Consider the following 12,452-nt stretch of genomic DNA (forward strand, 5'->3'; position numbering starts at 1 on the left):
AGACACACACACACACACACGCACACACACACAACCACACACACACACACACAGTATCTCAGCCAATTTCCCAGCCCCTCATCCGCAGTCTAGCCAGAGATGATCTCAATACAGACAAAACTTACAAAAATGCTGCTCTTATTTTTGCTTTAGTGCTCTACTTTTGGAAGCTGCTTCAGTAAACATGCATTTTAATATGGGAGCAGACAGTGTGACTCTCATTAGTAGACGATATTTTCTCAGTGCAGAGGTTCAGTAACTTTTTGAACACAATGGAAATGTTGGCTTCCTCGATGACCAGTAATTTTTTGCCCAACAACAGCCTTGGTTTGAACAGGAGGGAAGCCTGCTGGAAAGTGGGTCAAAAGAGTTTCCTGGATTAACTCCAAAGTGTTTGTACACATTCCCACACAAAAATCTCTCCACCATTTCCATATGCACCATTCCCAATCTACACCTTGCAAATTGTGTTCACAGCATCCTTACATGCCTTAACATATACGTAATTTGTTCACATGCATCCATGTATGCATGTTTTTCCATGCATGTGTTATGGGGTCTTATATCTGGGTGGGACCTTCCCTATTGGCCCGTCAGCCGATTTCTCCATCCTCCCAGGACTAACGAGTTGAGCATGCACTCAAACACACACACAGACCCACACACACTGTGTTATCTAACTGCTGAGGTTTGCATTGGGCTAGAACAGGGCCTGAAAGGGAAAAGTCAGTGAGGCATTAAGAGACAAGAGAGCCCCTCAGCTGACTGACCCACGTCCCTATTGGGCTCTGGCTGCCGACTTACTGACTGTTTAACTCACGTGTTGCCACGTTTCAGGCCAGTATTTCACCACCTTCCCAAGTGAACTCAATGGCGTCACATCGAAAGCTCAACTTTATTGCTAAATGACTGCATCAGGAGCAAAGAACCCTGCATGCAATCAGCAGCAGTTTGGCTGAATCTCACCAATCCCACATTCTGACCTAAATCGCATTTGAAACCAACAAAGAACGTTTATGTACCAGGCTGCATTTCCACTGCAGTCAGCTGGTGGTGGGAACACTGGTCAGCAGATCACCAGTCACCAGCACACAGCTCGAAGTCACGCAGCTCTGCCAGCATTGTGTTTATGTTGAGCTCTGATTACACCAGTATCTTTCTACACCCAAAGAAACCTGAAAGAGTCCTGAGTGCAGCTACTTCTCTACGGGTCAGAGCATGTGTTTGTGGAAAACCTTGTGTTCTTGCTGATGTGGTAAGACCTACAACGGGGCTTGGTTCTGTAAATTGCATTAAAACAGTGTGGGGTTTTGCATGTGCACACCGATGTATGTTCGTGTACATGTACTTTATGCATGTACTTGTGTTTGTGTGAGAGCACAATGGCTTTCCCTTGAGAGGTGATGGATCATAGCCGAGGAAATAAGTTAAGGTAACTTAACCCAAAAGGCCACTGTATCTGTTGGCCTATTTTCTCTACCTCTCTTGGTGCAACCAAATGCAAGATGAAGGACCAAATAACTGATTGATTAACATGGCAGCAAATACTGATTATTTTCCTTACTGATCTGCTATAATTAACAAGTCAATAAAATGTAATAATAATAAGAGTCAGTAAAATGTGACAAAATTGTAATTAATGCCAACCACAAGTACTCAGAGCCAAACATGACATCTTTAAATAGCTTGTTTTTTTGACTAGCAGTCCAAAACCCAACTATTATTAATACTGAAGCCATAATAAATAATGAACCAAAAGACCATTACAGTTTTTCTTGATTGCTTTGATGCAGCGGTCAACTCAAACCGAAAAAAGTGGCACTCTTGATCAAAATGACACATTTTGTTTGCAAAAGGTTCTGACTGTGCCAAAACATTTAAAATAGGCAACAAAATCAAATTTTGCCTTCAAACAACACAATTTGCAGACAAGCGTATGAGCTTCTCCAATCAACCATTACACAGTGGACAACAAAATACAAAATACAGCACTCAGTGCGAAACAGTGCGCCATTGCCTGTCATTGTAGCCCATTACTGTACATGGCTTTCATGCCAGTGTAATTTGTCTGCACCTATTTCTTGGGCAGCAGCAGCCATTGCATTCAGCAAGGGCATCTGCTCATAGGGACGGTGATCATAAACCTTCCACCTCCAAGCACTGAAGAACTCCTCTATGGGATACAAAAATGGGGTTTATTCTGGAATGAACTGCATCATCATCCAAGGGTGTACTGCAAACCACTCATTGACAAGGCGAGAGTGGTGGAACGCCACATTGTCCCAGTTAATGACGAAGAGTGGCGTGCCAGGCCTCAACATCCCCCTCTCCTCAGGTAGGATCAGCCTGTCATGAAGTGCATCCAGGAATGTTATGAGGTGCTCAGTGTTGTATGGGCCAATAGTGGGGATATGGCATAGGACACCATCATTGGGGATGACAGCACACATGGTTATGCTGGTGCCCCTCTGTCCTGGAACTGTGACATTGGCCCTGTACCCAATGAGGTTCCATCCACGTCGCCTCACTTTACAGAGATTGAAGCCGGCTTCATCAACATAAATGAAGACATGATGTGCCCCCTCAGCTTCAAGCTCCATTATTCTTTATGTAAAAAAGGCAAAATTACAATGAAAAGTGACTCCAGTTGACTCTAACTGCATCGTATGACAAGGCATTAAAGTACACTGTAGTGATGTTTCCTTACCTCTACATATTGGCATCTGGCCTCCTTCACAATATCAGAGTTCCTTTGAAATGGAACTGTATAGAGATGCTTCTTGGTCATATTGTTCCTTTTTAGGATGCAGTCAATGGTGGTCATGCTTACGTTGTTGATGTTCCTAAACATGCCCTGATCTCCAATCACTGCTGCCCTGATTTCACGCATCCTTATGGCATTGTTTGCCCCAACCATGTTCACAACGGCTGCCACCCGCTCAGCACTAACAATTCTCCCTCTACCACCAGAGAATGGTAGCCTTTGGATTCTATAAAGAATACATGTCATGGGAATGAGGGAATAATTACTTGTTTTCCTGTCAAAAACTCTGACAATGGATGTGACAGTGTTTCTGTTCAGAACAGGTTGGACTCTTTGTCGAGCCTCTCTAGTGAAAGGCCATGATTGATAACGTGATCAATAACAGTTGCCCGAATTTCATCAGAAATCTGAGCCCTTCCAACTATACCTCCACCTCCACCACGCACTCATAGCTAAAAAAACAATGGAGTTTGGACTGCTTGAATGACATCCGTGTTAACTGTTCTGGAAAAAGGGTGGGGAAAGTGTGTCAATCCCATGAGAAAGGGTCTTCTGCTCTGCTGAGACAGTGATGATGAAAACCTGGTGGATCCCAGTTTCTTTAAGCAGATCAAAGCAATCAAGAAAAACTGTAATAATGATTCAAAAAAGAAACAGCAGCACATCCTCGATTTTGAGTTGTTGGATCCCGAAAATATTTGGCATTTTTACTAAATAAATGATCAAAACAATTAATCAATTATAAATGTAAAAGTATAATTACACCCTGGAATGGCCAGTTAAGACATATCTAAATCTAGGATGTGAAGGACAGAAGATGGAAATTAGTCTCCAAGCAACTGTTCCCAGACACACACACACACACACACACACACACACACACACACACAAAAGGTCTGCCTGTTTCTCTCATAGCACAACACCATCACTATGGCAGAAAAGAAATTACCAATCATAAAGCAGCCGACAGTGAGTGGCCAGTTGCATGTTTGTCACCTTCCATGGCAAATTAAGTTTTACCAGATGTGGTAAACTTTGGCCCATATTTCTTTTATTCATCAGAAACAAAAACACAAGGCACAACAGTAGAGCATTTCAGAGATACCTTGTGATCCCTGAAAAAATAGGACAATCTAGAAGATACTGTGTGCCTAATTTGAATTCCTCAAAAAGTCTCATAAACCCTTTAGCCAAGCTTCCGCAGAAAAGAGTGGAAATCAAAGTCACAACATGTAGAACTGTGCTTCAGCTGATAAGAACTGGTGCTACCAGGAAACCAGATAGGATCCCATTACTTGACAAAAACACTGAAGTAAACTAAAGTGCCAATCATCACCCTGACCTGACAGACAGGCCTCTGAAGCATGGCCTCGTTAAAAGGGACGTTACTAATTAGGAGCAGTGCTGCCAATCCAAATATTAGCTTTACAAGGTCAGCCCTTGGACCTCTACAGGTCATAACCATCACAGACCCCCAGCACATACACAAAACACATACACACAAGGGCAGGTTTCACTCACAAACACAACGCGGGCCACTCTCGGTTTAAGTGTGTTTGTATACTTTGAAGCCTTGGCTCACATGAGCCAGAGAGCAACCACAGGAGGTTGGGAGGTCTTCAGCTAACAAACAGCGCACATTTAGAAAGACATTACATTCCCCAGAGCGTCGTTTGAGAACAGATGTGGAAAATAATGGACATTTCTGAGCTCAAGCTTGACATGCAAATGTTCCACAACAAACCACATTCCTGGAGCCAGTGGCATGACTAAGCAGGAGTTGTCTTCAGTCACAAAAAACAACCGCCATTCAGCATTGAGTCAGGTTTCCACCAAGCAGCCCGTGTGGCTTTGAAAAACCACTTCAGCAGTAGTAAGTAGTGAAAGTAGAGCATAGTGACAGTGTGAGGGGAGAGGAGCAAGAGAAATGCTGAGTACTGTGAGTGTGGCGCTCATTACCTCTCTCACACTGAGCCCCGGTGAAACCGTAGGTACACACACATCTGTTGGGAGCCACACATCTTCCTCCATTCAGACAGCCATTTTCACAAACCGCTGGAGAAGAGAAAGAGAGAAAAACAAACAATGACACAACACTGACATGACGACAGGACAGTGACTTACAAAGAATTCAATTTATTTCTGGTTTATACAATGTGGGTCTCATGTTTGTAATTTTGGCATTTCTATTGGTTACGGTAACATTGCAGTCCCTAATTTAACTACAGAGAGCTGTGAACATGATGCTAACAGGAAGTCATACAACAAAGACCAGCTACAGGCACATTATCTAAACCTCTTTATTTGGAGGTAAAACCTGAAAGGCTGCACTTGATCTTTCATTACACAGTGCATACACAACTATGTTAAGAATACAAGTTGAATCAGGAAGTTGATCTTTACACTGTAACAGATGTTTAAGAGTTTGATTAATAATTTTCCGGTTTGCCTTTGTTTTCCCTTCCATATAAGTCGTCTCATCAGACTTCTCATCACATTTCTCGCCTCAACGCACTTCATTTCAGAAATGTGGCCATGAGGATGCCTCCTCAAGTAACTTGGTAAATACAGAGTTGTTATTACTAATAAAAAGAATGGCTACAAAAGCTACAACAATCTAGCAACTCTGAGGGGCTGTACTTGGGCACAGCAGCTTTGAGCTAAATGCTAACGTGCTGATGTCTTGCATGCCTAATGTTTAACATGCTTCCATCTTAGTTTAGCATGATACTATACTAACATTTGCTAATTATCAATAAACACAAGGAAAAGCATTAGGAAATGGAGGTTATATGTCTTTGTCTTAAATCTTAAATCATGTAAAAGTCTGTCACAGCGGCCTTTTGGATTTTTTAAGACAATCCTCACGTTGACCACAGTGGTTTCCCACGTAGCCTTTCTGACACTGGCAGTTGTCCTCAGCACATGTTCCCCCGTTCATACACCGAATATTACAGTGCTGGACTGTGGGCACAAGGACACAGACAGACACACACAGAGCAATGTTGGGAGTTAAATTCAGAGTACACAAACATACATTACAGGTCAAAAGTTTGGGGTCACTTACAAATTTCCTTCCCACTCCATTATAGACAGAATACCAGCTGATCTGAGTGGGTGGCTGATCTTCAAAACATTGCCCATTATCAGCAACCATTCATCCAATGTTCCAAAGGCACATTCTGTTCACTAAGATGATATCATTTTTTAAAAACTAACTGAGAAAAATTATGTAAGCACATAATGTAATCTAAAAACTGCTGCCCTGGTTAAAACAATGCAACTGATCTGAGCTGATATTCTGTTTACAATGAAGTGCAATGGAAATTTCTAAGTGACCCCAAACTTTTGACCAGTAGTGTACGTTCCATATTAGATTTACAACATCAACAGAATGCACTCTGAACTCGAAAGTCATGTTCAGATATATTTTCCAACAAATTTGTGGTGTGCAAACAGATGAACGCATTGGGTTGAAGCGCTGTGAGCTCCAAGAACACCAACATGGAGGAGATGTTGACTGTGGACGTCTTCCAAAGCGCGCACGCACACACACACACACACACACACACACACACACACACAAACACACACACAAAAACCCATGAGATTGACCGCTGTTTGCAAGAACGTGATTGCAACATATGTCAATTGCTCAAAGCCGTTTTAAGGGATTATTTTAGGAAGTTTGTTGGCTTAGTATCTCATATTTTTTGTGCCATGCTAGTTCATGCTCATAACTCACAATAAGGAGATGAAAACATCTAAAAAAGAAGATGCAAATGGCCCAGTGTGGTCTGAACTGAAAAAAATCGGAGCAACTATAATCTCTTTTACTTTTATCCTATCGAGAAAATTATGTAACAAGACTGTATGTTTTCTATAATCTTTCATTTGTCACTGCTTGTCATTATTGGTACAGCATAATACAATATTTTTCTTTAGATTACAGCTCGTTCAAAGGAGTTCACTGCCTGGAAAAGGAGAGGTGCTGTTTAACGACCTGACTTGGATCCACAGGATGGGGCGGTCTGGCCGTTGGGGCAGGTGCACATGTTGGGCCTGGAGCAAAAACCATCTCCACATGAACTCCGGCAGATCGCTGCAAGGAGGAACATGACAGTCAAACAACATAAAAAACATTGTTTGTCAGGTGCAAGACAAAATAACAATAACACCAATTTCAATAACTTGTCAGGTGTCAGGATTTGTCTTGATTGTGCTTGAGAGAAAACCCATGTTATGAATCTGTTGCTTGTCAGCCTCACTGCAGGTTTGAATTTAATTTGGTGAAACTTAGGCCATGACTTAAACCTCATACTGAACTCTTATCTAGAATATTTCAAAACCCAAACAGACCACAGTCCAAATATGGTCAAACCTTCCCTTAACCCTCATCATGGTTTAGTTATAGAAACCCACTTGGCAACAGCGTCAAGCTATTTTCTTCTTTAAATGTGTGCTAGTGTGTGTTTTCAGTTGGAACTGGCTGTTTTTCGCCAAGATGTTCTCTCTCCCACAGACTGTTTTTGGCATGGTCTTTTGCCCCTAACTCCCATCAGGTAGATTCCAGCCACTGACCCCTACTCCCTGAACCCCACTGCTAAACAATGTCATTAGAGCTGCGACAGGCATCCGGCCAGCCGAGCAGCCGGACTGCAAACACACAACTCTACTGCCTCTCAGACCTTCCTGTCTACTGAGAGAGAGAGAGAGAGAGAGAGAGAGAGAGAGAGAGAGAAACCACTTCTACTTTGCTACCAGAAGAAATGGAACAAAACTATAATGACCAATTCCCACTTGTTTTATGTCAGCTTATTGCAACACCAACACATTGTAACAACAGGTGAGTCAGATAACATAGGATAAATCAAGAAGTAATTACCATCTAGAAAGCATGCACTTGTTTATTAATTTGCATCAGATAAGGTTTTTAGAGTATTTCAATATTTCAATTAATATTGAAACTGCAATGTGGTTTTGAACAAGTGGACATTAACCGGTTTAGCTTATTTTTAAACCTGTCATACATCCTGTTCAAACTTTGAACAAAACTTCTGAAAGTGTTGGCAGTCAGTATCAGCAATGATTCATTATTATCCTAAATTAACAATTTGTTTTATGACAGACTCACCGGACACCTGTAATAAAGTTATATGCTCACAATAATATTTCATTTTACTGCTGCTATATTAATTAGATAATGTTCAAGAATAAGGATAAATCAAATTCTAATCTGCTGCAAATCAATGGATATTCAAGTCTGGTCTGAAGGAGTCATCCTTGTTTCCAACAAAGTAACAATTTCCAGCTAATGTAACATGCAGTGGCTTTGCATCCCTGGTGTATAATACTCTGTGACTGGATGGCTCCAATAAGAAACAACAGGGTGCAGGACTGTGAAAACGTAAAGTTCTACCTGTCCTGAATTTACAACGATTGAGGAATGGAGGTGATACTCACGAACAATGCACTGGTTTCCTCCAGTCAGAGTCTTCCAGCCTGGGCAGCAGTAGGCGTTGTTCCTTGAGCCGCACACATTCGGTCTGGGGAAGACGCAGCATCATCAGAGGGTCAATAATCCATGTCACTCAGTTCAGATGCCTCAAGTCAAGTCGAGTCCATTAAATTCATATAGACCAGTACTAATGGAAGCTCAATGATTACTGATCCACAAACTATAAGAATAAAAACAGCCTGTTTCTTGACTCCCTACTGCAAAACACCTCATCAGACGCATTAGGATTAATAGCGCATTGCACGAACAAAACCCAGTCAACACAAGGTCACTTCCATGTCACTTAAAATTACAGTGATGTTTGTAGGAATAACAAACTCACGGCCCCTCCCAAAATAGTCAAATTATATTTTCACAGCCCCCACCCTGCAAACAAAAGCATAAAATGTCTACTGCATGTTTACTGCATGTCTATCTTATCTATTACATCTTTTGCAACAGCACTACAATACACATTGTTTGCTTGTGACCCTAGTTATGACTTTATATTCCTAAATAGGAAAAACTAATAAGTATTTGCAATTATCTAGTGACCCCTGAGATGATAGATTATGGTGTGTGCTCTTGCTACTGTGCAGCATTTGGCACTTCCCAATACAAAATATTGTTGGTGAGGAAAATACTATGCTGCACAAGGTGTTTTAGGGAATTTGATGCACCTTCCAAAAAAAAAAACTAAAAAAAACATTCCATCTGACATGGAAGTGAACGCCTGGGCCATCCTGCCACCTACAGGTCTGTGACAGGCCTACTTATGTGAATTTGTAACCACCCACTGGGGATATATTGACCCAGGGGTCAGTGTATATACTGTACAGTATAACTCCAAGCAGATCTGCGTGGTGAATAATGAAGCCTGTTGGATCACTGAAACATTCTTACACTGATAAGTCGGCGTGACACAGTTTGCAGCCTGAATGCACTTCCTGCCTCTGAACCCAGATGTTCTGATAAATTAACTTAAAGCATGTCAAATAAAACTGCCTGAGGAGAATGCTCATTGAGCTGTCTACCGTGTGACCTTCATCAGCTGTTTGCTGTCATCACTAGACACAGACATTATTTCTTTTCTTTTCTCTCCCTTTTTTTGCTCACACTCACACACACACACACACACACACACACACACACACACACACACACACACACACACACACACACACACACACACACAACCTCTCCAGCAGTGACCCACTGTGTACAGCTGCAGATATGATTTATCCACAACTGGGGTGTGGTGTTTTTGGCCAGAAAGAGGATTAGGCTGTTAGTTAGTCTCTCTCTCTCTCTCTCACTCTCTCTCTCTCTCTTTCTCTCTCTCTCTCTCTCTCTCTGCCACAGCCACACGACCAATGGCCTCCTTTGTTTGGATGTAATGTATTATTGCAGTCAGCAGGAATGTGATATTCTTGCCAGTATTTAATTACTAAACTTTGCTCCAAACTTCCAATCACAGACAATGTTGCTCATGGGTCTCAATCTGCCTTATTAAAAAAAGGTGCTTTCGACCTTCAATGGTCATGAAGGACCACCAAGTTCCACCTGGATCAAAATACTTAATAAATTAAGGAGGTGGAATATAGTAGAGTCAAATAAAAAGAAAAGAAAACCCCAAATTCGACTAAAAGGGACTATCACAGTCACGTTACCCTCTGAGGACGTCCGACCCTCCCCTCCTCTTGGCCCTGCTGGCTCCGGTCTGTTTGGTCATCGGCTCGCTGTCCTCGGTGTCCACCACCTCTGCAGCGTCTCCGAGCTCGGCGCAGAGCGACATCAAGGCCACCAGAGCCACGACAAACTGCAGCAGCCTTCCTCCGCACTTACTGTCCGGCATGTCCACTCTCAAGTGTATCCAACTCCAGTGCTCGGTAGAATCAAAGTGTCCTAAACTAGTTTCCCAGCCCCGTCGACCTCTGCAGTCTGGAGTCAAAGCTGCAGAACAATACAGAAAAAAAGTTAGGAAAAGACGCAGAGGAGAGAGCAGGAGATGCTGCGTAAAAAGAAAGAGAACCACTCTGTTGCACTCTAAGAGGTGGCTGGTGTGATATCACTTCTAGCATTATTAAGTTAGAAAAGCAAACAGCTTAGAGTCGCAAAAGCATGCAGTGTAAGAATGATAATGTGCACAATTGCGCACGAGGGAATCGTTACCTTACCTTGTCTCCCGAACAGGAGATTCGCCTCAGACCCGACAGAGGACTACTTCACTCTTTGACTTGCAGGTATTGCTGAATAAACGTTTAGGGAAAAAACTGCGGAGAAGGAGAAAAGTCACTCAAACTGTTTGCTGAGCTGCTATAAATAGATGCGCATCGTAACTTTTGGAGTCTGCTCGTGCGCATCCAGTTGCGTGTTGACTTTGCACAGATAAGTTAGAGGAGCTGATGCATTCCAGAGGATGAGAATGGCAAAGCTCACGGAGTCTCTCCCTCACAGCAGACCTCTTTCCTCATCACTGTTCTGCTCAGCTTTCCCCAAAACTTTTTTTTTCCCTTTCGTCCCCCTGCTCTCGCGATACAAAAGCTTGAGTGTAAAAATGCACAAGTTAAGCTCTGGGCTATAGCTTGGATTTTTACTGTTACAATAACATTACAGTCGACCCAGATCAAATTGAAAGTAGAAGAGAGAGCTTCTCATGTACTCAGAGTTAACAGTAATCTACTATGAGATGTTAAAGACAATGCACCTGTTTACTTTTAACTGTAAACTGTGGCATGTACCACTTTCTCGCGTGTACATTTTTAATACGTTGTAACTAATGGCTTTATTAATGTTGACAAATAACTTATTAATTCTTTATAGATCAGTTATGCGCCATAAATAAGAACAACTTATACAAAGTTTTGAAAAATCCCTTTGGCTGGTATTTATTCTTATCTGGTAGAAATGAGTTATGGTAGCCATTAATAAATGCTTTTGGGTTTCTCACTTTCTGATAACCTATCAAGTCTGCAGGTGCAAGTGCTTAAGTACACACTTTCACAAAATTCCAAATTTGTCCCAGTAAATGAAATATGAAAACGCCTTCATTCATCTTCATTTAGTGTTGAATTATGTCCTATACATATTTACACTGTGCATACTGTATGTTATAAGGAATTTTGTCCAGTGCAGTGATAGTTTTCACACACACTGCTTCCCGTCTGCAGCCACACCCAGCAAATATAGAGTCGGCCTGGCTTCTTTCTCAAGTATGCTATCACTCTAAAAACCTCTTGACACTGTATATTCCACAACCTTGGTTTCTACTATCAGCTTTTTTCCTTCTTTCTTCTCCTCAATATTATCATCCACATTCTCCTCTCACACATGTTCAAACACAGCCTGAGCGTGGACTTATTCATAAATCATTTGTTGATTTTGCACATTTTATAGTTTTTGATCAAGACAATATTTACATGAAATATGATCACGACAGAGCTTTGCAAGTGCAAGGTTTAGACCAAACGTTGGATTTTCTGGTTTTGTCACTGTGCCTCTGAGCCGCTGGCCCATTTTTCACCTCTTTTGTAAAGAAAATGGCGGTGACCTGCCTAAGCTGCTCCAACCGGCGTCTCGACTTGTGCAGTATTTCATCTGGTGCACAGGATAGTATATATATCATTAACTTCCAAAACTTTTCTTTTCCATCCACTAACACTCAGGTTGAGGCACGCATCTCCACTAGCCTTGCTGACATCTCCAGTTGGATGCCTGCCCACCCGCTCAAACTTAGTCTCAACAATACTGTGCGGCTTTTTTCCCCCTGGAAAGTCCTGCCCTGTGCGAGGCCTCTCCATCACTGCTGACAAGACCACGTTTACTCCTGAACAGACTGCCAAGTGCTTTGTCTGTATGTCAAGACAACCAACTGTCACAGCACCCAGAGAGCAACCACGGTGCAATACAGGTTTGCTCTTAATAACTGCCATATACTTTAACATTCTAATTTTTTTTTTCATAGAATTGTCCTGTTATGGTTACTGCAGCTCACTCTTTGATAACGTCTCGAAACACGCCCTGTAAACAAACCCCCAACCACTCCACCAAAAAATTGGAAGTTGCACCATTTTCAGTTTCATACGTTTCTCACTTTACTCCCTTTCCTGCCTGTCAATTACCTTTTGTTTGGAATTTGAAATTCTGATGCTTTCTGCTCTTTATACCTCAACATCATGGTCCAGACTTTTT

At 42.0% G+C, this 12,452-nt stretch overlaps 1 protein-coding gene across 3 annotated transcripts in view; it reads right to left on the bottom strand.

The window, feature by feature from the left end:
• The window catches only part of fbn1 (fibrillin 1), a 71,781-nt gene extending 61,014 nt beyond the window's left edge, over nt 1-10,767 (bottom strand). The window contains exons 1-7 of one of the 3 annotated variants that reach the window (XM_032535280.1): nt 10,701-10,767; nt 10,439-10,534; nt 9,932-10,214; nt 8,228-8,310; nt 6,768-6,866; nt 5,633-5,728; nt 4,724-4,819 (exon numbers count right to left, since the gene is read on the bottom strand). In XM_032535280.1, coding sequence (XP_032391171.1) covers nt 4,724-4,819; nt 5,633-5,728; nt 6,768-6,866; nt 8,228-8,310; nt 9,932-10,116 — 559 coding nt within the window. In that variant the 5' untranslated portion in view covers nt 10,117-10,214; nt 10,439-10,534; nt 10,701-10,767. Of the gene's footprint in view, nt 1-4,723; nt 4,820-5,632; nt 5,729-6,767; nt 6,867-8,227; nt 8,311-9,931; nt 10,215-10,438 lie in introns of all 3 variants that reach the window. The other 2 variants (XM_032535210.1, XM_032535342.1) reach the window with 2 other exon arrangements.
• Nucleotides 10,768-12,452: the final 1,685 nt, after the last annotated feature.

Source organism: Etheostoma spectabile, chromosome 1 (assembly GCF_008692095.1).
Source record: "Etheostoma spectabile isolate EspeVRDwgs_2016 chromosome 1, UIUC_Espe_1.0, whole genome shotgun sequence".
Classification (NCBI taxonomy): Eukaryota; Metazoa; Chordata; class Actinopteri; order Perciformes; family Percidae; genus Etheostoma; species Etheostoma spectabile.